Consider the following 27,766-nt stretch of genomic DNA (forward strand, 5'->3'; position numbering starts at 1 on the left):
ATTAATTTCCAACCCAACAACTATTATAACCAATAAGTCAATAACGGTTTTTATTGTATCCCCGAACACGAACATAATTTTCTAATAAAGGTTTACATGTCAACAATTCAAACTTGAGGATCACAAAAATATATACGATTAGCTTCATGTTATCTCTTGCGTTTCAAACACTACTAGAATTAAAAATAAATAAATAAATCATTCACAGGATAGAAAAATCAAATCAAATAAATAATTAATTTTATAATGAGAATGTGAAGAAAATAAAACTACATGTGCCTACAGAGAGAGATTGCTTGTAGAAGCATTAAAAAAAAAACAAGGGAAGCTGGACATTTCGTAAAAATAAGAAAGGTCCATTTATAATATTTTGGGCTCAAAAAGTGTTTTGGGCTTTAAAAATTAAAAATAGGCCATGGTACAAGCTTGGCCGAATATTGAGAAATAAAGACTGGGACAACAAGCTTGGTCTGGTACTTACCAAAAAAAAAAATACAAGCTTGGTCTGGATTCGATCCATATCTTAATAATTTGCTATAATGGATCCTTAATTCCTTATTTAGATCCAATTTGGGCCCAAAGCTAGCTCCATATTTTAATTTAATTTTTAATTCAACCTCTAATTTATTTACAAGCTTTCCAAACCCAACTCTCTATTGTTGTGTACCAGTAATTAGTTAGAATAGTATTGTTCATACCCTGACCAAAAATATAAGCCAGGCCCAATCAAGTCAAGAAGTCCAATCCAAAAGGTTGGCCTTCACTAACTATTCGACCTCTATTAAGAAGTCGGGATCGACACCAGCAAGCAGTCAGCACTTATCAAAGTGAATAACTGCCTCCTTAAATCTCTTACCCACTTTTGGAAGAGAGATCCCAACAACTCTAAGATAAAGGGACTGTTATCCACCATCAGAAGTGGAACTAATTCAGCGGTGGATATTGGTTCCTTCCCTATAAATACACTAACACTCTAAGGTAAACTTAAGTTCCAATACACTATAAACCTGCTTACCCCCTTGCTGACTTAGACATCGGAGTGTCTTTGCAGGTACCACCCCCCATCTCTTGAAACACACAACTCGAACGGCGGCACCCAGAACGTAATACAAGTCGGAGACCACCTTCCATTTAACCTTGGGCTTTTCCTTACAGCCCGACCCACCGGTTTCAGGTAACCCCCGGAACATTGGCGCCGTTGCCGGGGACCTGGAAGATCAACGCATGATGGCAGACGACCAGCATGAAGACGGACACACTGCATTGGAGTCTGAACAAGAGCACTAGGACGCGATCAACAACGACAGAGCAATAATATCCCTACAAGGAACGGAAGGACAGCATGACGAAGGTCCCTCCAACACCTAGGGATAAAAAAGGATCTCCTTTGAAGTTTATTAGCCCGAAAAAGATGGACAACTTCACTCTGCTAACCTAATAAGATTATTACATGGTCACCAAGGTTGACTCGAGCAACTAGAATAGGAGTTGGAACGACAGCGTGAAACGGAACGAAGACTAAGGAGAGAGATCGAGTGACGAAGAGAGCTTGAAGGAAAGCTCTTAAGGCTGGAATCCAATCTCCGAAATAAGGATCCCCGCAAATATCGAGAAGACACCCCATTAGGAAAAGAATACCCATTCATTGAGGATATCGTGAGGGCTAAAGTTTCTAGAAACTTTAAAAGCCCCGACATGGATCTGTATGACGGGACGACTGACTCAAAGCATCACCTCAGTAACTTTAATAGTCGGATGTACTTAGCCGACGCATCGGACGCTATTCGCTGCAAGGCCTTTCCGACGACCTTGACTAAGGTGGCCATGAAGTGGTTCAATGGCCTTCCCCCAGGTCGATTACCAGCTTTGACAACCTCTCGCGCAAGTTTCTCGCGCGCTTCTCAATCCAGAAGGACAAAGTTAAGCATGCACATAGCCTACTAGGAGTAAAACATGAGGTCAGAGAACCCCTGAGAGACTACATAGAAAGGTTCAACAAAGCGTGCTTGTAAATTCAGGACTTACCCACTGAAGCAGTGATAATGGTCCTAGTCAATGGACTCCGAGAAAGACCCTTCTCCCATTCCATCTCAAAGAGACACCCGACTTCTTTAAGTGATGTACAAGAACGAGCTGAGAAGTACATCAATATGGAAAAAAATGCGAGGTTATGAGAACCGAGTTAGCGGATAGGGCATCCCCACCCATTAAAAGAAAAAGAGAAGGAGCCCAAGAAAAAGGAAGAAGTCAGATCTGAAAGATCTAAAAGATATCACTCTTATACTCCTCTACGAGTTTTCCTAGTCGACGTATACAGAGAAATTTGCCACACCGAAAAACTCTCCCCCTCCCCCCCCCCGTGACTCATCAAGAACAAAAAAGGGGGAAAATCGTAATGAATACTATGAGTATCACAAGTTATACGGGCATTCTACTAATGATTGTTACGACCTAAAAAATGTGATAGAAAAGCTGGCCAGGGAAGGTCGGCTAGATAGATATCTCATGGAAAGGTCGGACAATCATGGGGAAAAAAAAGAGACGATGAAGGTCACGGACGAAGAAATCCGCCCCCACAGACCCCCGAGCGCCACATTGATATAATATCAGGAGGATTTGCTGGAGAATGGTTGACCAAATCATCTCGAAAAAGGCATTTGAAGGAAGTCTATCAGGTTGGGAGTGAAGGGGCCGACCTCCCAACTATCTCATTCACCAAGGAGGATGGACAATGCATTGTGACTGGACACAACGACCCGGTAGTAATCACTATGATTCTCGCCAACGCCCATCTATATAGAACTCTGGTGGATCAAGGGAGCTCAGCTGACCTCTTGTTTAAACCAGCATTTGATAAATTGGGGTTCGATGAGAAAGAGCTAAGGGCCTACCCCAACACCCTCTTCGGATTAGGGGACACTCCTATTAAGCCACTGGGTTTAATTCCCCTACACACAACTTTTGAAAGGGGGACAAAATCCAAGACCTTAAGCATCGATTTTATTGTCGTCGATGTAACTTCTGCCTATAATGCCCTGATAGGCAGAACAACCCTAAATCGGCTTGGAGTAGTAGTTTCTACATCCCACCTCTGTATGAAGTTTCCAACACCGGAAGGGATTGCTACCATCAGGGGAGACAAAAAGCTGGCAAGAAATTGCTACAATGAAAGCCTGAACCTGAGAGGTAAAGGCAAAGAAGTCAATACCATTGAACTCAGGAGAGTCCGAGTTAAAAGAAGAATTACGATCACAACCTGGAGAAAAGGCAGAAGAGGTACAAATCGGGAAAGAGATTGGGAAGAACACCAACATATGAGCCAACTTAGCAAAAGATCTGAAGCAGAAACTGGTACAGCTCCTACAAGAGAATTCTGATCTCTTCGCCTGGAAAGCTTCTGACATGCCTGGAATAGACCCCGAACTCATGTCACACAGATTGGCTGTTCATCCGGGGTCCCGACCTATCTAATAAAGAAGAAGGAAGCTAGGCCCTGAACGGGTTCAAGTGGTCGAAGAGCAAGTGCAAGCCTTGCTAGAGGCAGGCTTTATTAGAGAAGTCAAGTATCCGACCTGGCTAGCAAACACGGTGTTGGTGAAAAAACAGAATGGTAAATGGAGGATGTGCGTCGACTACACCGACCTCAACAAAGCATGTCCTATAGATCCATATCCTCTACCAAATATTGTTACCCTAGTGGATGCCAGCTCGGGATATCAATATTTGTCATTCATGGATGCCTACTCGGGATATAATCAAATCCCGATGTACCAGCCAGACCAAGAAAAGACATCGTTCATCACACCAAGAACGAACTATTGCTACGTGATCATGTCATTTGGATTAAAAAATGCAGGGGACACATATCAAAGGCTGATGAACAAGGTGTTTGCACCTCACTTGGGAGAACTAATGGAGGTATATGTGGATGACATGCTGGTAAAAACCAAGGATGATGCCAGCCTCCTGAACGATCTCTCGCAATCTTCCACACCATAAGATTGCACGGGATGAGACTAAATCCCGATAAGTGCACCTTTGCAGTAGAGGCTGGAAAATTTCTAAAATTCATGCTAACACAAAGGAGGATTGAAGCTAACCCCAATAAGTGTAAATCGGTCCTGGAAATGAAGAGCCCGACCGCTTAAAGGAAGTCCAGAAGCTGAACGGCCGACTTGCAGCTCTATCCAGATTCTTGGCAGGATCTGCATTAAGATCCCAACCACTTTTTTCATACTAAGAAAAAGATATCAGTTCAAATGGACTCCTGAATGCAAAGAAGCATTCCAAGAGTTCAAAAATATCAAAATACTTGAAAAGTTCGCATATGCATTGATAGTAGCATCTAGAAGGCTTCGGCCTTATTTTCAATCTCACACCATAAGAATTCGGACGAACCAGCCCATAAAGCAAATCTTTCAGAAAATAGATATTACGAGCATAATGGTTCAATGGGCTACAGAGTTATCCGAGTGCGACTTGAAGTACGAAACTCGGACAGCAATAAAAGCCCAATGCCTTACCAACTTCGTAGCCGAATATGCGGGAGATCAATAGGAGGCCCCCATAACCTGGGAATTATACGTGGATGGCTCCTCCAACAAAGTCAGAAGCGGTGCAGGCATAATACTAGTCCATGAGAATGGAACTCAAATAGAAGTCTCCTTGAAGTTTGAATTCTCGGCCTCCATTAATCAGGCAGAATGTGAAGCCTGATTGCCGGGCTAAAGCTAGCTAATGAAGTCGGAGCAACCAAAGTGGTAGTCTTCAGTGACTCCGAAGTGGTGACTTCCCAAATCAATGGAGAATATCAGGCCAAAGACCTAAATATGAAAAGATACTTAGAAATAACTATGGAGTATCTTGGGCGATTCCCTGAAACCGAGGTCAGACACATAACTCAGGAACTTAACAGCAGAGCAGACGCCCTCTCCAAGTTAGCAAGTACCAAACCAGGGAAAAACAATAGGAGCCTGATTCAAGAAACTCTCCAAGAACCCTCAGTCACGAAGGCAGAAACCAAGCTAGACGTCTTAGAAGTTTTTGGATTAGACCTCGGATGGATGACTCCTCTGATCGAATACTTAAAATTCGACATCCTACCGAAAGAACACAAAGAGGCCAAGAAGATCCAGAGGGAAGCACAGAACTACACCTTGGTGAGAAATGTCCTTTACAGAAGAGGGATATCTATGCCATTGTTGAAGTGCGTTCTGACTTCAAATATGGAAGAAGTCCTGGATGAAGTACACGGTGGCATTTGTGGAAACCATCTGGGAGCGAGATCTTTAGCCAGAAAGATTATTCGAGTTGGATTCTTCTGGCCGACCTTGCAAAAAGACACTACCGACTTCGTAAAGAAGTGTCAACCATGCCAGATGCATGCAAATTTCCACGTCGGAGAAAGGCAAGGTAACCCCTAGGCAGGTAAAAAGACAGTCATACATGAAAATAAAATGGGGGTCAGTGTCATTCAGCCTCCCACAGTAAACCAGTCCTCAGGATCTAGGGCCACTAATTTGTATTTGGGTTCGTCGGCATCAAGACTACAAACCCTATGGTGTTTTCTGAGTTCGGTTAAAAAGACATCATCCACTACAGGATGCTCGGAAAGGATAGAGGAGTCTACCCATCTCAATAAGGCCTCAAAAACTTGAGAAGACATTTTTTCAGAAAGGAGAATATATAGGGAGATATACCTACAGTACATAAAGAAAAAGAAAAATCATCAAAACTAGTTTGAAACAAAATAGTCCTTCCCAAATAAAGTAGAAAACAGTCAACAGTCACCGCAGAAAGATTTTCACAAAGACACAAAATCTTAAGGTTTCCTACTATAAACAATGAAGATACCCCCGAGACCTACCCAAAGCCTCCCTCTCAAGCATACAGTATGTCTAAAACAACAAATACTGGAAAAACGAAGAAGGGAGGCGAACCAGTAAGAACTAACCTTTTTGAAAAAAAGAGTAGTCCCAACGAACGGCAGGATGGGTGTCATGAAGCATCAGCGATGGAAGTCAAAAGGGGTTTCTTTTTTAATGAAGAAAGAAAGCGTCGAAAACGAAAGAAAATAAAGAAGGAGGAGGGAAAAGTATTTATAAGATACCAGGGGCATAATTGTAAAACGGTTCAGTCATTAAAACAACACGCCGTTACCAATGTAACTGCTCCCCACGTGTAAATGCAAAAGCCAAACGAACACGATGTTTGATTAGATGTGAGAACTGAAAATTCAAAATCATGTCGGTTTTCTGACTTAAAAAGAAATACCGACTTAAGCATCCCCGGGTTCAACTAATACTCGAATCCAAATCATAACCAAGAGATCGGACTCAAGTAGGGGCACTGTTCATACCCTGGCCCAAAACATAAGCCAGACCCAATCAAGTCAAGAAGCCCAATCCAAAAGGTTGGCCTTCACTAACTATCCGACCTCTACTAAGAAGTCGGAGTCGACACCAGCAAGCAGTCAGCACTTATTCAAGTGAATAATTGCCTCTTTAAATCTCTCACCCACTTCTAGAAGAGAGATCCCAACAACCCTATGAAGATAAAGAGACAGTTATCCACCATCAAAAGTGAAACTATTTCAGCGGTGGATATTAGTTCCTTCCTTATAAATATACTAACATTCTTAGGTAAACTTAAGTTCCAATACACTATAAACCTACTTACCCCCTTGTTGACTTAGGCATTGGAGTGTCTTTACAGGTACCACCCCCCATCTCTTGGAACCAAGGTTGCAAGAACCGGACCGATTATTGAACCGATCGAGTGACTGGTTTAACGGTTCAATGGTTCAGCCGGAGTTGAATCGGTTTAATTAAATATAGAGTAAAATTATAAAAAATTCAATACATAATTTTAAAAATTTAAATTCAATAATTTCTAAACTAATGAAATTCAAAATTTAATAATTTCACAAAATACATTATCCATAATTTATCATTAAAAGTCACCACCACTTCACAAAATTAACGCATTCTGTCTATGAAATCACCTAAATTGCAAGAAGTTTGAGCATTCCACTCATTTAGGTGTTTTCATGACAAAAATAACATCAAGCACAAGCATGAAGAGCTACCATGAACAATGGATAAACATGAGTTTCATAACTTAAACAAGCATCAAGAGACAATCCAAAGTGCATTATTCTTGAACAATTTGCCTAAACAAAGAGTGGTTCAAACTATATGATAACTACAACATATAATTCAAACTCAAAGCATCACAAAGGCATTTAATCGAACTCCTAGCACGCAATGTATAAATTCAGCATAAACAAACAAACTTCAGCTGCAATGCTTACCCATTCAACAACTTCCACACTTAATACAGCCAAACACAATAATAAATAGAAGTAACCAAGCTTATATCAGCAATCAAAGCATAAGCCAACCAAGAAATTTCCAATGCCCAAAACTTGCAACAAACCTAGAATCTACAAACTAAACTACCTTATTCCAACAACCTAGAATCCACTAACATAAATAAAAAATCCAACTAAACTAATGTAGAACAAACTATAGAATTAAAGCTAAAACAGAACAAAACAGTAAGAGAAAACAGAGCAAAAACCTGAAGTACTAGTCAAAGATGGAAATGAAGAAGGGAGGAAGGAGTTGCTGTCGTACTATGATTCTGCCACGACCAAAGACGGCAATGAGAGGTCGCCACACACCAAAAAAATCTACGAAAAGAGGATGGAACAGAGGCTCAACTTCGACTCTGAGAGAGAGAAAGTCGCGGATTGAGGGGAAGATGGTGGAGGAAAAGATTTGAAAAAACAGAACAAGAACCATGAACTCAAATATGTCCAATTCAATGATTCATACAGTTTTGTCACCGGATAAACAAAATTAATTGAAAGAAGGAAAAGATGGAATGATTAATCATATAATAAAGAAAATAAAAAAAAAATAAAAAATAGAACAAGAGAGCAGAAGAACTCTGCATCTGAAGAACATGAACCTACTTTAAATCTGTCCTAAATTCTTCACTAAATAAAAATTTAATTAAAAAAAAGTCAAAACCACAGTACTAAAAAAAACTCAAAAAGATTGAAAAAAGAAAAACAGAAGAACAGAAGAAGATCCAGAACTAACCGCAGAAGAGCACAGAAGGCCAGAGCCAGACGATGACGCTTCGGTGACGGTGACGACAACAAGTCGACGACCTGCGACGGTAAGGCTTCGACCCGCGACGGTGAGGCTTGGCTCCGGCGTCTGTTTCGTTTGACGGTTGCTGGTGTCCTTCGTAGGCAGAAGCTCGAAGAGATTAGGGTTGGGAGTGGGAGGTGACCAGGTCTAGGAGTCTTTTTTTGAAGAGATTAGGGTTGCAATGCATTCAGACTTCACTTCACTACAACCTTCTTTTTCTTTTCTTTTTTTATAGCGCCAAACGACGCCATTTTGTTACCTGGGGGGAGAACCAGTGCCTCTAGAAACCCGGCCAGTTCGTCCGGTTCGCCGGTTAACCACCGATTCGGCCGATTTTTTGCAGGACGATTTTACAGTTGGACCGAACCGACTAAGTGACCGATTTCTGGTTAACCCGGTTGAACCGATCAGTCCGGTTCGATTTTCAGAACATTGCTTGGAACACAGAACTCGGACAACGGCACGCAGAACGTAACACAAGTCGGAGACCACCTTTCATTTAACCTTAGGCCTTCCCTTACAGCCCAACCTACCGGTTTCAGGTAACCCCCGGAACAAGTATGTTATTAGATTATTAGTTCAACTAATTATTGGTTAAACTGATTATTTTAGTTATAATTAAATAGTTATATAAAATATTTTATCTTTTATAATAAATATTTTTAAATTTTATTTATACATTAATTAATTTATACTTTTTATATGTTTCAAATATTTATTAATAAAATATTTATTTTTTATTTATAGATATTTAATAACATTTAATATTATTTAATAATTATATATAATTAAAAATATAATTAATTTAAAAAAAATTAGTATAAGAATAAAACTAAAATTAAATAAATACGAAACAATAAACATGACATTCCATTTAAGATTTTAGGTAATAGATTTTAGGATCTGATTTGATAAAGAAAAAAATTTTAAGTTTTACGTAATATATATACTAATAAACGTAAAAATTTACATATAATTATTTTTATATAAAATTAATATTTAAAAATTATTAAATAATTTAATAAATTTAACTAAATTATCACTATTAATTCCATATAAAAATAATTTTATGTGAATTTTTTACTTTACTAATTAGCGTATAATAGCAAAGGCAAAGTTGATGTAGTGGTGAAGCTATGCTTGCTAAACTTCCACGTTGCAAGTTTGGATTTTTTTGAGAAATGGAAATGGGAACCGCGAAATAAATGGGATTGGAGCTGGTCAGAGTGTTCATGAGTATAGGTAATTTGATTATTTGTCTAAAATCGATTAAATCTTATTATATTGGTTTTAATTTTTATGGTGTAATTGGATACAATTATGTCTGACCTTCAATCAAATCCGACCTTAATAGATTTGGATATGTATTATGAAAAGATAAAATCTGAACCAATTCAATTAATTAATTTAATGTTACTTAAAAAATAAATAAAATCTAATAATATTATATATATATATATATATATATATATAATATCTCTTAATTTTATTTTTTTTTAAATTATAAGTTATTTAAATTTAAATCGATAGTATATTATTTTTTTACAAAAAAAAATATTATTTATACACTAAAATTAGTTACTAAAATCAATTATTAATATATTTGTGTATAAATATATGTGTGATTTAATTTATTTTTAATGTGTATTTGTATTTTAGTATATATTTTATACTAGTGTCTGATTTTAGTGCACATATTGTATAATTTTTTTAATATTATTATTACATATTTATAGTGTTTAGATGGCTTATTTTATTTTTTTTTTAAAATTTCATTTCAATTGAGTATCCAATTATTCAAACCGATTTAATTCGAGTTTAATCGGTTCTGATTAGTTTGGATCTATTCACTAAAAATCACAAATTTAAACCAACTTAAATCAATTAAAATTTAATCGGTTCGATTCTCATTTTTTTTTTAAATTCGAATCAACCCAATCCGTGAACACCCCTAGAGGTTAAGGCAAATGAATCCTCATAATTTTTTTTTAAACTAAGGGAGTAAAGTGTAATCTCAAACTTCTCTTTCATGTTTTTTTTTAATCCCACTTATAAAATTAATAGTGAGAGAACACATTTTACTTTCTCAACTGAAAAAAAATTGAGAGGATCCATTCCCAAGTAAGGTACCCATATAATATTCTTATATAAAAATAGTCCCGCTACACATCCAAGTCTTTTTGGCAACCAAGTCCAATCAAATTGGCTCAAAGCCAACAAAACTACTTTTATTATAGGAGCATGTACACGCACACGCGCTTCACTAACACAAACGAAACGCCCGCTTCACTGATGTTTTGCATGCCGCGCTCAAAGAATATGAAAAATGGTTCCTATCTTCGTGTGTCTCCTCCTCTTTCTTCTATTGGTATTGTTGTAACGTTACTGCGTTTTGTTTTTCTTTTTTCTCCTCCTCTTCTTTTTCATGTTATTGCAGTCTCTTATTCCTTCTTTTCGATTTTTTTCTTCTCTTTTTCTTGGTTATGAGAAATTGAAATAAGAAGAAAAAGATGAAGAAAAAAAATGAAAAGGAAGAAAAAAAACGGAGAAAAAGATGAAGAGAAGGAGGAGGAGGAATTTTGAATTGTGTATAATTTATCAGAAAAATAACATTGAAATTTGTTGACAATAACATATAATTGTCTTAGTTTTTACACCGAAATTTTGCTACAAAAACACAAAAATATATTCTTTAATGCTTCATTTTTTTCTTCTTTTTATTATTTCTTCTTTCTGTTTTTTCGTTTTCCTATTACTCTTACTTTTTCTTTTAGTAGCATTGCTTTTCGTATTAAACTTAAATGAACATGTTTGTACTACTGTATTGCAATCTTATTTAGTTGAATGAATGCATATTCACACTTATTAAATTGAATTCTTAGTAGAAATGAACCAAAATTTATTCTTCTTTCTTTCCTTTTCTTTTTCTTGGTTTTATTCTTCTCAAGAAAGTAAAATAACAATAATTATGAGAAAATAAAATAAGAAGGAGAAGATAAAGAAAAAAATGAAAAAGAAGAACACGAAGTAGAAGATAAAAAGGAGGAAGAAGAGTTTTGTTCTGTCTTATTTAAATTCAGAATGCAGCGAAATTCTTTAATGATAACGACACACAAACAAACTCAGTTTAAAACAAACTCAAACCAGAATGCACCGAAATTAAACTCAAAATGCGCTTTATTAAAATCTTGAATACACCCAACTTACTTAATAATGACAGTGTAGAAGCAAATTCCTCATCTCCTCCTTCTTCGTCATTATCATATTCTTCTTTTTTTTTTGTTCATCTTCTCCTTCTTGTCTTACCTTCCCACGATTCTTTTTATTTTATTCTATTAACAAAAATAAAAACAAGAAAAAAATCAAATAAAGAAGAAAAAATATATAATACTGCAAAATTATTAGGAAGAAGATTAGAAAAAGAAGAAAAATGCAACAAAGAACGAAGATGAGAAGAAAACATGCGATAATGATAATGGAGGAGGAGAAAAAGGAAGGAAAAGAAGAAATTCAAGTGAGAAAAAAGGGAATAAAAGGAGAAGGAGGAAAAGGAAGAAAAAAAATTCAAATGAGAAGAAAAAAAGAGTAAGAGGAGGAGGAGGAGAACGTGCGTGACAGGGGTGAAGAAGAACAGCGACATGGGTGAAGCGTGGGCGCGTGAATTTGAAACACTTGATTGGACTTAATTAAGTATTTTGATTAGTTGTAAAGCCTATATTCATATAGAAAATCACTAAAATATTCCTATTTTATATGGATTTAGATTATCTAAATTTTGAATTTTATCTTAGAGGATAAAGTATGATTTTTTTTGTGACCCGATAAAGTGTGATTTTTTACCAAAAAAAATATAAGAGACAAAACCAAGGTTCTAAAAATCGGATCGGATCGGCCGGTTCAATCGGATTAACAAAAAATCGGCCAAATAGCCGGTCCTATTCACTTATAAAACCATCCTGTAAAAAACCGATGAAAAACCGATCAAATCCGCGGTTAACTGGCGAACTGGTCGAACCGCCCGGGTTTCAGTAAGTTCCGGTTTTCCCCAAGCCACGAAACGGCGTCGTTTTTGCGCTGGGTTAAAAAAAGTGAAAAAAGGGGCTGAGGTAAAAATAACGTTGCTGGAGCCACTTTCCTCTTCGAAGAGTAGTCACCCCCAACCCTAAATTTCTCCTCAAACCTTCTTCCTTCACAAACGCCACCGTCACCTCCACCAAAGGCCAGAGCGAAGCTCACCGTCGCGTGTCGAAGCGTCACCGTCGCGTGTCGAAGCGTCACCGTCGCGGATCGAAGCGTCACCATCACCGAAGCATTGGCGTCGTCTGGTCCTCGGCTTAGCATCATCGTGGTTGTCGTCTGCTTGTCGTCGTCACCGAAGCGTTGGTCGTCATCTGGCTCTGACCTTCTGTGTTCTCCGCCTCTCCCGCGGTGAGTGCTTCACTGTTTTTGTTTTTCAATTAATTTTGTGTATTTGGTGTTGGTGACAAAACTGTATGAATTGGGAAGATTTGAGTTCATGGGCTTTTGGTTTTTTCAATTAAATTTTTATTCAGTGAAGAATATAGGGCAGATTGGAGTTCACAAATTCAGATGCAGAGTTCTTCTGAGTTCTTGTTCTGTTGAGTTCTTCTAAGTTCAGTTTTAGAATTTTGCTATATAAATTAAAATTCTGCTCTGTTGAATTTTTATTTGAATTTTGCTGAATAAATTTAATTCTGCTCTGTTGAATTCGGCTATATTGAGTTTTGGTGAATTAACCAGATGAATTGCTGAATTTAATGATGTTGATTGTCGTATGAATTGATATATTCATCTGGATTTTGGATTGCTGTCATTTTGAATTTAGATGGAACAGCCACAAAATGATCAGCATTCACAGCAATTGATATTTTTCTAATAAAATCAAAATGATTGGTAGAAAAGATGCTTGACCCCTGTATAATCAATAATCTTGAGAAAAGTAGAAAGGTTATTTGTAGTTTATCATTAAGAGAGAACTTTTATACAGGTCAATAAAACTAGACTCCAAAATCTTTCAAATCAGAGAACTTAAATTAGTAGCATTATAGATAGAATATAGATAACATAAAATGCACCCAACAAAATTTCCAAGTCCATTCACTAAAGTATTGAAGACAGCACAAAACCAAATCTATATATAATGTCATTGCAGCAACTCACAAGAACCAACATGGTAATAACAAACTAAACATGGTAAGATATATGTCAGTAATATTGAAGACAAAGGAATGCTGATGAAGAAGATTGGAACCATTATTATAGCAAGAATGTTGTTGAGGGTGCTGATTAGTTTTAGTGATTGATGATGATGATGATGAGATGATTGTGGGTGTTGTTGCTGAAGAAGCACTATTACTTGTGTTTGTTGTTTTTTTCAAACAGAGTTAAGGATGATTAAACAAAATGGTTCAGTGTACACATTATTGAATTACAAAATTAGTCAGCTGCTGTGCAAACAACTAACTTGTGCCATTGTTGAATTTGAATTTATCGTTATCACGCATATTTTTATCTTGAAGTTTTTGGGTTTGGGAGTGGTAATAAGAATTGAATACGCAACAGAATTACACAAGATATGCTAGGGGAGATGACAATTCAGCTACTTGTTAACTATTTGGTTTATATATATCAATATATGTTAGAGACAGTCTTTGTTTCTCTAGTTGATTTTATTGAAACATCACTATAAACTTGGATGGATAAAAGTGGAATTTAACTTGAATGTCTCATTGATATAAAATTATTTACAAGGATATAATATTATTTAAGGTTTTTATGAATTGACTATTAGTTAATTGTGCAGGATTTTCTAGATTTATTATCTTCAAAAAATAAATTATAACATGATTATCAAAGCTTTTCGAAAGTAAGTATGATAATTTCTTATATGATTTTTCATATGACATACGTATTTGTGTAGGTGTATTTTGTATTTGCAATGTAAATCTTATTGCCAATCCAAAACCTATAAATACCCAATCCTGAGCTACTTCATCTTTCTCTGCTTTGTTTTGAACCCTATTCCCAAAATTCTCTTCTTCATTTTCCATCTACAGGAACTCGTCTTTATTTGTTCTTCGAGTAATATCAGCTGCATTTCTTTTTAAAAACATTGTTTCATGTAAATTCTGGTGATTAAAGCCTTATGGATTGATACAAATTAATTTGGATCATAAAAAGAGTGTTTTCTTTGCTTTGTGTTCAAACAGAGGCAAAGAAGGTTGGTGAAATGAGCAAGTACGGCTTAAACCTTAGGCCTGCAAAACAGAAGCAACAGCCAAAAAGGCCTCCCCTTGCAGCACCATTTGGATTCAATGATGATGAAGAGAATGATGTTGAGAGAGAAATCGCTCTCCAAGCTAATAAGAAAAAGACTCTTAAGGACGTAAGTTGATGCTTCTCTAGTATAATAGAACTTGTGAATTACATGGTTATTATATTTTTTAGTTTATTTGCTTAAGTAAATATAATGCCGATCCCACCTAGTGGGACAAGGCTTTGTTGTTGTTGTTTGTTGCTTAAGTAAATATAATCTCACATCCTTGTGTGTGTGGGTGTTGTTTGTTAAACTTGAAGGTTGAAGAGCAGCAAAAGAAAGCCTTAGAAGAAGATCCAACTGTATTTGATTATGATGGAGTCTATGACAAAATGAAAGAGAAAGTTGCCCGCCCATTGATACAAGATCGTGAAGAGAGAAAAGTATGGTAATTATTTTCAGAATGACGTGATCTTTGTTCTATTAAATCATTTTTGTGGACTAATTTTCAGCATGTAGAATTTCAATACTTTATGCAACATAATCTTTTGCCAAATTTTCTTCTCAAATCCCTTTTGTTTCGGGGCTTGAATTATGATACAGAACATTGAAGATGGACACATTTGCATAGCAAAAGTCCAATTTATAAAGATATAACAACATAACCAAATATATATATATATCAAGTATGCAAGTAGCATATGAAGCTCTATATCTACGATTAATAAATATAGTATGGTAGTGGTAGTGTGATTGTCACAATGGCATGCAGCCCTTCTTGAAGCAGGGTTGATTTGTAATCAACACTTTGTTTTAATACATAAAGTCTCTGGTCTATATGCTTCTTGTTTTATGGTTAAAAATTATTTTTTTGTGTTATAATTTTGTGAGTGAGTTATTATTGTTATTATTATTATTATTATTATTCCAAAAAAAAAATTTCAGTTTCATGCCAATTGACATTGCCACTCATCAGTCATCATCCTGCAAATTTTGTGATGCAGCCAAGGTATATCCAAAATCTGATTAAAAAGGCAAAAGAGCGAGAACAGTATCGCGATATTGTTTATGAGAAAAAGATTGCCAAAGAGAGAAGCAAAGATGACCACCTCTATGCTGACAAAGACAAATTTATTACTGAAGCTTACAGAAAGAAGCTTGCTGAACGTGAGAGACAGATGGAGCTAGAACGACTGCGTGAACTTCAAGAGGAGAGAGATGATGTAGGTTCTAGCATTTTAAAAATTTCCCATATTAATTATCATGTCTTGGTTGCCAGCTTGATTGGTAATGGAAGAACAGTCTTGCTTTTCGTTTTCTTCCATATCTCCTAATTGAATTGATGTACTTCTTTATGGTTCAATTCCTATATTTCCAATTCTCTGTTTCTTGCATACTGCTGACATACAATTTTCATATTTGTATATAGGTTACAAAGAAGAAGGACTTTTTGCTTGATTTTTATACAAACCTTGATAAAAATGTTGCATATGGTGCACAAGATCCTCGGGGGAGGAAACATGAGAATCGAGCTGAGCAAAGAACTGCAGAGACACGCGAAGACACAAAGCATGATGCACCTGATCAACACCAGCATAATGATGTGCCAGATGAATTGCAGAATTCACCTGTGAAGTCTTCCATGGAAAACGATGTGGATCAGGGTGAAACTTCTAATCCTTCCAACAGAACTGTTGATCACTCAGATATGAAGCCAAATTCTGAGGGGTCTGTGGAAGGAAAGGATTCAGTTGAACAGTCATCAACTTGCCAGCCAAAGCCTGATCATCACAAAAGAAGTCAAGATGCTGTGACCGCAGCAAAAGAACGGTTTTTGGCCCGTAAGAAAGCAAAAGATAAGGATAAGGAGCTCTGATTTTTTCTTTTCCCTTTCTAGGCTTTGTCCAACGTCGGGTGACAGATCTTTTATTCATTAGTGGATGATATTATGTTCCTACCTACATTGTTAAAGAGCTTAATCGGGGGGAAATAGTAATGTAAGTTATTTTGCCAAGTTTTTATGGTATGCAATCTCGGTATCGGTTTCTGAATTCATCATATTGATTCCCCTGACTAACATTGATTATCACATGTTGAGTTCATGAAAGTAGAGTTTGAAATTAGGACCTCCTTTGTATTGTTCAAAAATCTAACTATATATCATTTTCCAATATAAGTTTTTCCGTTTTGTTTTTGGTGGGTATATTCATTGTACTTTTCTCATAGCAATTCACTTGGTTTAATTTTCAATATTATTTATCGATGAAGTGAGCAGTGACATATGAGGGCAACGATGCGATAAAGTGGTAATATCAAAATTTTGCAGCTTCAAAGCAAAATTTAGCCTCTAATTTATTTACAAGATTAGTCACGTTATTTCGAAACCCAACTCTTTATTGTTGTGTGAGCATGGTTTGTACTTTGTAGCATAACACATAAAATCCAGAAGACAAAAAAAAGTATTCAAGTGAGAGAATTAATAAAACCAGCAATTAGAAGTTTAGAACCACAATTTCTCATTTGATCCAAGCTAAAAGACTTTGTTAAGCAACTATAGAATAAGATTTTTCTGTTTTATATATTAACAGAGACAAGTATTTTAAAAATTTGCTTCATTTTGTGCGATAAAATGGTTTGGTTTCCATCCATTTTTGACAGTACGCCCCACTTCGTTCGTTTGCATAGTTATATAAAACTTATAGGTAAAAACTCGTGTAAACATATCTTAATGTAAAGATAATTAAAAATTATTAAATAATTTAATATATTTGATTAAATTATTTAATAATTAATATAATATGTATTAATATTTTAATTATTATCTTCACATAAAAATATTTTTATGAGAATAGGCACGCAAAAAACTTATAATCCATCTACATTCTTCAATGGAGTGACTAAGTGGGAGGCACACGAATATAACCTAAGAATAAGGCTTTGATACACGTGGAAATTAGTTTTTGGATTTATTCAGAACCATACCTAATAATTAGTACATTGTTGATCATAATTCATAAGCTTATTTTCTTGATTGAACCGATTATCTTTTTTTTTTCTTCATAATCTCCAATAATCTCTTACAATTATTGTCAACTGTGCATCCGTGTTTATCATATAGAATATAATAATAATTCCCCTACTCCACCAACATCAAGCAGCATTGGTTTTTGGTACAATAATCACCACTTATATTACTGTTACCTTTTCTTTTACTGATCAAACTAAGGTAGGTTAAACACCTTTCGAACATGTTTAAGCACACTTACACGACATGGAATATCTTGGATTAGATATCCGATATGGATAAATATGACAAATTAATTAAAAGCAGCTAATAACTTCTAAATTTTGAATGTGTAATGTTTTAATTTTTGGATCTGTTAATTTGCTAGTGACACGATATTTTATGAAAGGCTTTGTTTATTGTTGTTGTTATTGTTGTTTTTTTTGCAAGTGGTGTTGTGTTATTGGCACATGCATGAGAAATTAAAAATCAATTTTTTAAAACTTTTTTAAGTGGTGTTTTGTCATCGGCACAGGAGAAAAAAAAGTAACACTCTGCATTTTCCTCCTGAAGAATAGTCAAAGGGCATGTCTTTTCTTTTAATAGTTTTGTTTTTCACCGAATACTCATCATTATTATCCTAGGTTACAAGAAGTATGGTGGAGGGAACTAGTCACCATAATATGCAAGTGTTGGATTCATATGTTGTTGACTGTTTAATTTGTAGAAGCAACTTACTAAAAGAAAAGTTATTATTAATTTATTAGCATGCTTTTAAATTTCTATAATAAAAATAGTAGTTCTTTATATAGAAGCTGTATTAGTTTAATTTCTTGAGAAAACTTGGGTAGAAATGATTATTTGCATGAATAAGATGCGTCATCAAAAAGTTCAAAAGTAATGTTACACAACTAGTGGACTAATTATTACTAACCTAAGTGGATTAGGGAGGTCAGAGCAAGATTATCCCCAATATTGCTACACAGAATAGTAATCTTAAGCCTGACATTGTAATTTATGAATGGAACACTCGAGGGGTCAATGTTTTGTTGAGAATAATAATATCCAAGGATTACTATCTTCTTCCAATTCTGCAAAATCAAGTCTACATTTTTTGTTTTTATTCAATTCTTCCCTTCATGTCTAATTCCTAATAGAATAATTATTTTCTGATGAATAAGGGTTGTAAAGTGAATTCGGTATATTAGAGACCAAAATTTCAAGACGTTATTTATACTTGACTATTATTTTTAATTAAATTCTGAAAATCTAAATAAAATAATTAATATAGTTGTTCCGGGCTTACCTAGAATCGGATGGTGGTTGGGCTTGTTTGTGAGGCCCAAGCGCTAGAGGAGGGTGGTCTCCGACTTGCTATGCGTCTGGGAGCCGCCGTCCGAGTTGTGTAGGTGAAAGAATGGGGGGTGGTACCTGCAAAGACACTCTGATGCCTAAGTTAGCATGGGGTTAAGCAGGTTTAGAGAGTATTGGAACTTAGAGATACCTGAGGGGTGTCAGGATATTTATAGCGGTGAACCAATAACCACCGTTGGAGTAGTGCCACCTTTTGAGGTGGATAACCGTCCCTTTATCTTAGGGAAGTTGAGATATGCCTCCTGGAAGTGGGTTGAGAGATTTTAGGGGCAGTTACTTATTTGAATAAGTGTTATCTGCCAGCTAATCTGCTATCCCGACTTCCTTGGGGTGGAGTCTGTGTCGTATCCGACCTCTTCTGAGGAGGTCGGTGAGTAGTGAAAGCCAATCTTTAGATTGGGCCTTTTTATCTTATTTGGACCTGGGTCTTAGTGTTGGGTCAGGGTATGAACAGTGCCCCTACTCGAGTTCAATCTCTTTTTCTTAAGAGTTGGATTTGAGTATTTGAACTCGGGCTTGTAGGCTCTGTATGATTGGTTTTAGCACATCTTACTTAACCAAAGAATATTTCTTGTCCTAGTTTTGTACAACTCGTTCAATTCGAGTTGTTTTGAGGATACATGACTTGTTTTAATACAAATCACCTTTCTGAAACTTATTCTGATTTTTTACGACTTATTTTGATATAAATCGTTTATTTCAAGCTTTGCTTTTAGATAGACACAACTTGTACTTGACACAATTTCGTTGAAAATATGGTTGGCTGGCACAACTCGTTTAATCCGAGTTGTCCTTATGTTGTTATGAATGCTAGAACAAGTTTTCTTTAAACAACTTGTTTTTGTGAGATTGTTCCATTTTATACGACTAGGTCGTTTATTTTTAGAACTTGTAGAGATGAGATCGTGGGCTTGAGATTTTGTACGATTCATTTGTTACCTGTGTGGGTCGAGTTGTTAAATCGTATTTATGCCTCAAGGGGCATATTTAGTTAAGTTACTTTTGCGATTTATTCTAAACACAACTTTTTCAACCCGTTTGGCCCGAACTGTTTCGAGGTGTTTTCTTTTCAATTCGCGTATGTAGCTTCTTTCCACCAATTGGTTCCTCGTCGCTTCATCCGGGTGATTTCTATAGGATCGGCCCGTGATTTTCGCGGTTTATCGAGCTTCAATTGGTGTGTGTTAATTGTAGAAAATCAATTTCCATAAGAAATTGTAGTATCTCCTTATATTGGAGGTGTGTCGCGACCTTGGCAGTTCTTCACCCTTGAGGTCAGACACTTTGTAGTATTTCTTTTCTAAGACTTCAATAATATTGTAGGTCCTCTCAGCTTTCCTTCACCCGACCTCAGTATCCCGCCATTATTTCTTATCAAGATGAGGTCTTTTGCGGTGAATCTCGTAGCCATCCTTTGTCTCAAAATCTCTTCTCTCATCCGAGTTTGCTATCAAATTTCTAGAAGGAAGTCAGGCTTTTCTTTTTGAGCTTGAATGTTATCAACTTCATTATAGAATTTCTCAAAGCCTCTTTTCTTATCTGAGTTTGTTCTCAGATTTCTGGAAGGAGGTCGAGTTCTTTTTTTGTGCTCTGATATCACTGTAGAATGTTGTCTTTGGTTTTTAATAATTTTGGACTTAGCTTTCATAATAAGCCAGTGCCCCTACTCGAGATCGAGCTTCATAAAATTTGGACTCGAGCATTCAGTCATGCCATTCTTGAATCTTACTATTTGTTGCTATGTGATTTTTACAAGTTATTTTGGACTCTCTTTCTGGGAGGTCGGATAACTTGTTTTATACTTGTTGTGTCAACCTAGTAAGGTCGAATACTTATCTCTTGGCTTTAAGAGGCCTTCTTACAAACCACCATCCTTTTTCAACTTGTTTTAAACAAATTGTTGTGAGGTCGGGTTTGCATTCTCTTCGTGTTGATGTTTGATTATCATCACGCTGTCCTCAAGTTATTTTTGCGATTCATTTTAGGTTTGCCCCTTGCCAGCTTGTTTTAGTACAAGTGGCTTAATGAGGTCAGACCACGATTTGTATTTATAACTTCTTACACCACTTGAAATCTTGTTACTTCTAAGTAAGAAAAAGCGTGCATTAGGAAGTAAGGTGTGCTTTCTGGTTGTAGTATCCTTTTTGTTGTAGACATGGCACAATCTAAGCAGATTATTTTCGAATAAGTCGAGTATGTTGTAGTAGTTCTTTTCCAAGTCTTAAGTGACTTTGTTGGGATCTTTTCATTTTTATGTTGGCTTTTCTTCGTCCGACTTTAGCCTGATGTCATTTTGGATCAAGACAAGGTTGCCAGTTGAGAAATTTCTTCGTATGACTTCTTTATGGCCATTTATGCTTGGGATCTGGCTCTTGAAGTCATACCTCGAGAAAGAGGTCGGACTTTTCTTTGTAAGTTCTAAGCTTATCCAACCTTGTTGTAAAGTTTGACCTTTAAAAGAGGTTGAATTTTTCTTTGTGAGCTCTTAAAGAGATCAGATTTTTCTTTACAAGTTCAGAGATTTTAAACCTCATTGTAGTCTGACCTTTAAAAGAGGTCGGATTTTCTTCGTAAGCTCTAAAAGAAGTCGGATTTTCATTTGTAGACTTGAATCCTTAGAAGAGGTCAAATTATCTTCATAAGCTTGGATCCTTAGAAGAGGTCGGATTTTTCTTTTTAAGCTTGGAAAGAGGTCTGGTTTTCTTTCTAAGTTTAGAGGTTTTCGACCTCATTGGAGACTCTGATCTTTAAAAGAAGTCGAAATTTCTTTTTGATAATCTTTGAGGTTTTCAACCTCATTGTAGAGTTGATCATGAAAGAGGTCGGATTTTTCCCTTGTCGGCTCTAAAGAGGTCGGATTCTTCTTTGTGAGCAATGAGGTTTTAGACCTCATTGTAGAGTCTAACCTTAAAAGAGGTCAGACTTCTCTGTGAGCTCTAAAAGAAGTCGAATTTTTCTCTCTGTGAACTCTAAAGGAAGTCGAATTTTTCTCTGTGAGCTCTAAAAGAGGTCAGAATTTGTACTGTATTTTTCGATCAGGAGACTTCTTTTGAAATTGTTGAGATGGCTATATGGATCAGTAGGTCCATCATAGGAATCTACGTTGAAAATTTCTTGAAACTTTTGCACGCATGACCTCTTTAGAGAAAGGATTGTCCCCTCCAATGAAGACTAAGTCTTCCATTTTTTTTATAGATTCTGCTATTAAGTCTTTAATCAGACTAATTACTTCTTCTACTGGAGTAGTAGGACTTTTGTTTATTCTCTTTTTTTTTTTCACGTAACTTCTTTTGCCAATTGAATTTTCTAAATTGAAAATTCTTTTATTCAATTGGCTTTCGAGTTCGTCTTGGTTTGCTTTCTACAATGGCCTTGGGACGGTGCTTTCTTCTCTTTTGTTTGTGGCATTTTCTTCCACGTCCATCTTTATTGGTGTGTAAACAACATCAAATTCTACCACAGGATTATTTCTTTCCATATTCATTGGCAGTGATGTAATTTGTGAGCAACCAACAAAAGATGTGCCATGTGAATTTTTCGTATTATTCACTGCTCTGTTGTAATTGATATGTGAAATTGTGAATCTAATGAATAAAAAACAGGATTCATCAATCTATTGTCGGATTGGGTTGCATTCAAATTGGCTGATGCTGCATTTTTTGACATAAGTTGAAAAGAAATGTTTCATTGTTTTTATCAACAATGTTTTCCATTCTTTCTTCCATTACTGACCAATATGAGACATTTTATTTATTTAAAAACCTGTGTATTTGGAAGATGCAACTGCTCCATTACCATGAGTGGGTATCATGATTTTTTCTGAGATTGTAATTCAGCACAAATGTCGTTGTCCATCCTGTAGAAGTAGAATCATCATCCCTATTTGATATCCTCTGTCCATTGGGAGAAGTTTTTACGGGATTTCTGGTATCCATAGATACTTATTACAGTTTATTCTTAACATGCTTGCATCTTATTCACGTCGAGTGTTTGTCTGACCATCTTGTTGATCATCCGCCATTATCAAGGGTTGAGCTCCAAGTCCCCGACAACGGCGCCAATGTTTCGGGGCTTACCTAGAACCGGATGGTGGTTGGGCTTGTTTGTGAGGCCCAAGCGCTAGAGGAGGGTGGTCTCCGACTTGCTATGCGTCTGGGAGCCGCCGTCCGAGTTGTGTAGGTGAAAGAATGGGGGTGGTACCTGCAAAGACACTCTGATGCCTAAGTTAGCATGTGGTTAAGCAGGTTTAGAGATATTGGAACTTAGAGATACCTGAGGGGTGTCAGGATATTTATAGCGGTGAACCAATAACCACCGTTGGAGTAGTGCCACCTTTTGAGGTGGATAACCATCCCTTTATCTTAGGGAATTTGAGATATGCCTCCTGGAAGTGTGTTGAGAGATTTTAGGGGCAGTTACTTATTTGAATAAGTGTTATCTGTCAGCTAATCTGCTATCCCGACTTCTTTGGGGTGGAGTCTGTGTCGTATCCGACCTCTTCTGAGGAGGTCAGTGAGTAGCGAAGACCAATCTTTGAATTGGGCCTTTTTATCTTATTTGGACCTGAGCCTTAGTGTTGGGCCGGGTATGTACAATAGTTATACTTATTTAAATCTATAAATATATCTCAGAAAATAGATAAAGAAAATAAAATATCCTAATATGTCTGTAGATATTAATAAAGTAATTGTTCATGTAGGTGGCATTTTTCATGGACCCATGCACAGATGCAATCCTTGGCAGCTTGTAATCCTCAAATGAAACATGGTCCAAATTGGCATTGATTGGAAGCTAAAAAGTAAAAGCTAATCTTTCCCATAAGGGAGTAATAATTCATATTTTGGAATGATTATAATGTTCTACCTAACAATGAAACGTGTTACATAGAAGGAAAGTGCACAATTGCACATAATGTAAAGTGTTTCACATCACACCTTACTATACAGTAATACAGTTTCAACGCATTTGCCTATAAAACCCCATCTATTTTCTTTATAAAAGTATCCCTCACATTTTATCCACTTTCTTCTAATCAATAATTAACCATGTTGTCAAGAAGTAGAACACTTCCTAGCAGAATTCACCAAGGAATTGTAAGACCAAGTTAACAAATATTCACTCTATCATTGTCCTTAGTTTAATCATGACGTTGGGTTATACTAATGTTTGTTACTTGTTTGTATATAACAGATAGAAGAGAGGCATGATGTGAAGCATTACTTACAAGTAGAAGTGCACCCAAAAAAGCCAACGGAAGCTGAAAAACCAATTAACATTCTCTCCAATTATTCTAAGTGCTTCGATGATGATGGTCGCTCCAAAAGAACAGGTTATTTTAACACTTTAGAATGTTTTATAACATACTTGCATATGACCTGCAACATTCAAAGCTGATGACATTTATTTTACTTTATTATTGTAGGGACATTTTGGACAGCAAGTGCTCATATCATAACTGCAGTGATAGGGTCAGGAGTGCTCTCACTAGCATGGTCAGTGGCTCAACTTGGTTGGATTGCAGGACCACTTGTCATGCTTCTCTTTGCATTGGTCAACCTCTATACTTCCAACCTACTTACACTTTGTTACATAACCACTGATTTTGTCACTGGACACAGAAATTACACCTACATGGAAGCAGTCAAGAACATCTTGGGGGGTAGAAAGGTCAAGATATGTGGCCTAATCCAATATTTCAATCTCTTTGGAATTGCAATTGGGTATACTATTGCTGCCTCTGTCAGTATGATGTGAGTAATAATAGCATGTTAAATGATTCAAGTATACTAAAAATATCAGTATTCGGGACTAATGACTAAAATTACCAAAATATCTGTTACAATTGAAAACTTTCCTTAATTCTATATGTTTTACTCATTAATGTGAATGAATTTTGTTCTTATATATATATAGGGCAATAAAAAGGTCAAACTGCTATCATAAGAGCCATGGAGAAGATCCATGCCACATGTCAAGCAATGGGTACATGATAACATTTGGTACAGCAGAGGTGATATTCTCTCAAATACCTGACTTTGATCAAGTATGGTGGCTGTCCATAGTTGCAGCAATCATGTCCTTTACATATTCATCAGTTGGATTGAGCCTTGGCATTGGAAAAGTAGCAGAAAACAGAAGCTTCAAAGGAAGCCTAACAGGAATAAGCATTGGAACAGTGACACAAGCTGGAACAGTCAGAGACACAGAAGATATGGAGAAGTATGCAAGCTCTGGGAGCAATGGCCTTTGCATACTCCTTCTCCATTATCCTCATTGAAATTCAGGACACCATAAAATCTCCCCCTGCAGAGTACAAGACCATGAGGAAGGCCACTGTGCTCAGCGTGGCAGTCACCACCGTTTTCTATCTGCTCTGTGGATGCATGGGATATGCAGCCTTTGGAGACAATGCACCTGGAAACCTCTTAACTGGTTTTGGATTCTATAATCCTTACTGGCTTCTTGACATTGCCAACTTTGCAATTGTTGTGCATCTTGTTGGTGCATATCAGGTATTACTGATTACTCTTATCATATATTATATCAATTTTGATCCATTTTTGTTTGTTCTTTCAATAAACTTGAAGAATATGCAGGTATTTTGCCAGCCTTTATTTGCATTTGTTGAGAAATGGTGTGCAAGAAAATGGGCAAAGAATGGTTTTGTGACCTCAGAATATAAAATTGTTGTTCCCTTTCTTGGAGTATACCAACTGAACTTGTTCCGGTTAGTATGGAGGACCGGTTTTGTGTTGTCAACAACCATCATAGCCATGCTCGTGCCTTTCTTCAACGATGTAGTTGGAATACTTGGAGCATTTGGTTTCTGGCCCTTAACGGTTTACTTCCCAATAGACATGTACATTTCACAGAGGAAGATTCCTAGATGGAGTAATCGATGGCTTGGACTTCAGTTACTCAGTTTCACTTGCCTTATTGTTTCAGTTGTAGCTGCTGTAGGTTCAATGGCTGGGGTAGTGTTGGATCTCAAGACTTATAAGCCATTTAAAACTAGTTATTAAGCTTGTTAAATCTTGTGCTTATAACCTGCTTAGTACTCAAAAGTTAAGAACAGCAGGTGATGATGATGATGATAAAGAAAACTACACATACCAAGTAATTGTTATTATCTCAAGTTGTATGTGAGTTATTATCACTTTTTTGAAGTTACCATGAATAATGTTGTATACAAGGGTAACCTTTTTTGGCCATTTTTTTCATCTCCTCAAGGTTGCTACTTACCTACTACCTTTTTCTTCATTATTAGATTTTAACTTCTGCTATAAGACATTATGGATCAAATAATGTCATTGCAACAATTAAACGAATCACAATTCATTTTCCAGAACATCTATTTATATCATTCAACACTAAAATTCTAGACGCGTTGAGCATTACCTGAACTTGAATACAGTCCTATCATTCAATACTATATCTTTGATCTGAGTTCTTTCCAAATCTTGAATACAGTCCATGCTGTCCCCATTGCATGCCCAGCTGCATCAAGCCCTTCATTTATCACCTTACCTGCTTCCTCTCCATATCTACAAAATAGAGTCAAAGTCAATAGTACTACTACATCATAGGACATATAATTGACAATTAACAAACACTTGGTTGGAGAACGGAACTTATGGGAAACAAGTTCTGTGGTGACAACAGATGAAGTAGACATTACATTCCTTCCAGCTACTTCCACAGCATCACACACCTTATCTGCAATCACACAAACACACAATATCCAAAATCCAATTCCTTTGCTTCTATGCATTGTGCATGCAGATATGTAAAGTAATCAAGTAACTCACTGAAACCATCCATGGAAGCAAAAACAACTTCCCCCGGAAGAAAGCTGAAGAATTTTTTCCCTGCTTTAGAACTCACTGCAGAACTTGTGAAGAACCCAGGCACCTTCACCACTCCAGATAGGACCCTGTGGCCACTTTCTTTGACATCTCCGTCAACCTCTTAACCCTGTCCAAATCCAATTAAATATTACACTACCTTATAAAACTGAAAACATAACAGAAATGAATATAATAGAATTGGTTAATTTCTTGGAAGGAAGAGAAACTTTTTCACGCTCTCCATTGCTCGAGGACTAATCTGAGATTGAGAAGAAGCAGGTTGCATCCTCCTCTTGAAGAAGTCATTGCCGGACTTCAACCTCTCAACAGTAACATCCCCACACCAAAGAATCCCCCTCACAACCTGCCCCGAACCAGTGGCTATCCACCGAGCGAAACGGCTACTGTAGTCCTCCACGTTGGGTGCCACCGTGGTCCAGTAAGCTGCAGAGCTCTCCTCCACCAACTCCCTCTTCTCGCCGGAAATCTTCATCTCCTCCGGCGAGGTCTCCCTCGGCGCCACCACCTCCCATCCTAGCACATTCTCCAACTTCTCCACTGAAAGAATACTATACCTTTCCAGAGCCTCATCGAGTTCCTTCAGGACACCCTCTTGACCTTTTGAAGCCACGGTCAAACCATAGCTCAACACATCGTAATCTTCCTCTCCTTGTTTCTGATTATTATTGGGAACGCGAAGCGTGAAGAAGTAGTGGGACTCGTCGAGTTTTACAGCGGAAACATCCTTCGTCAACGGCCACTGAACTTGGTCGCCGACGCGAGCGATGACGGCGACAACGCTTTCAGCTTCGTTTATGGTGGTTATGGTGAGATCGCCGGAAGCAAGTTGGAGGCTAGAGTCATTCTGTATGAGGTGGAGGAAGACGCCGGGAATTGTAACAAGAACATGGTCGAATGGTTTCTGTGACGATGACATTAATGAATGTGAAAGAGAGGAATGGGAATGAGTAAAGACACAAACGACAAACCAGCTCCTTCTCCATTTTCACTTAAGACAATAAAATATATATTTCGACTCCAAACATTATTATTTTAAGAAAATCTATTTTTTTTTAAATCTATTAAATAAGAATAAAAATTA

The 27,766-nt window shown here is 36.7% G+C and overlaps 1 protein-coding gene and 2 pseudogenes across 1 annotated transcript; 2 read left to right on the forward strand and 1 right to left on the reverse strand.

The window, feature by feature from the left end:
* Positions 1–12,259: 12,259 nt before the first annotated feature.
* On the forward strand, positions 12,260–16,642 carry LOC112737013 (uncharacterized). Its single transcript, XM_025786712.3, has 5 exons — positions 12,260–12,590; positions 14,393–14,568; positions 14,760–14,882; positions 15,444–15,662; positions 15,869–16,642. Exons 2-5 carry the CDS (start codon positions 14,413–14,415, stop codon positions 16,313–16,315), a joined length of 945 nt encoding a protein of 314 aa, XP_025642497.1. The 5' UTR covers positions 12,260–12,590; positions 14,393–14,412; the 3' UTR covers positions 16,316–16,642.
* Positions 16,643–23,828: 7,186 nt separating this feature from the next.
* LOC112737014 (amino acid permease 4-like) lies at positions 23,829–26,028 on the forward strand (annotated as a pseudogene).
* Positions 24,668–27,681, reverse strand: LOC112737017 (protein EARLY-RESPONSIVE TO DEHYDRATION 7, chloroplastic-like; annotated as a pseudogene).
* Positions 27,682–27,766: the final 85 nt, after the last annotated feature.

The sequence above is a fragment of the Arachis hypogaea genome, chromosome 13 (genome assembly GCF_003086295.3).
Source record: "Arachis hypogaea cultivar Tifrunner chromosome 13, arahy.Tifrunner.gnm2.J5K5, whole genome shotgun sequence".
Lineage (NCBI taxonomy): Eukaryota > Viridiplantae > Streptophyta > Magnoliopsida > Fabales > Fabaceae > Arachis > Arachis hypogaea.

Bases quoted from the DNA above. Each gene is read 5' to 3' on its own strand.
- LOC112737013 (XM_025786712.3), top strand. From the start codon at position 14,413: ATGAGCAAGTACGGCTTAAACCTTAGGCCTGCAAAACAGAAGCAACAG. The intron at 14,569-14,759 runs GTAAGTTGATGC...TTAAACTTGAAG, and splicing joins AGAAAAAGACTCTTAAGGAC to GTTGAAGAGCAGCAAAAGAA. The intron at 15,663-15,868 runs GTAGGTTCTAGC...ATTTGTATATAG, and splicing joins TTCAAGAGGAGAGAGATGAT to GTTACAAAGAAGAAGGACTT.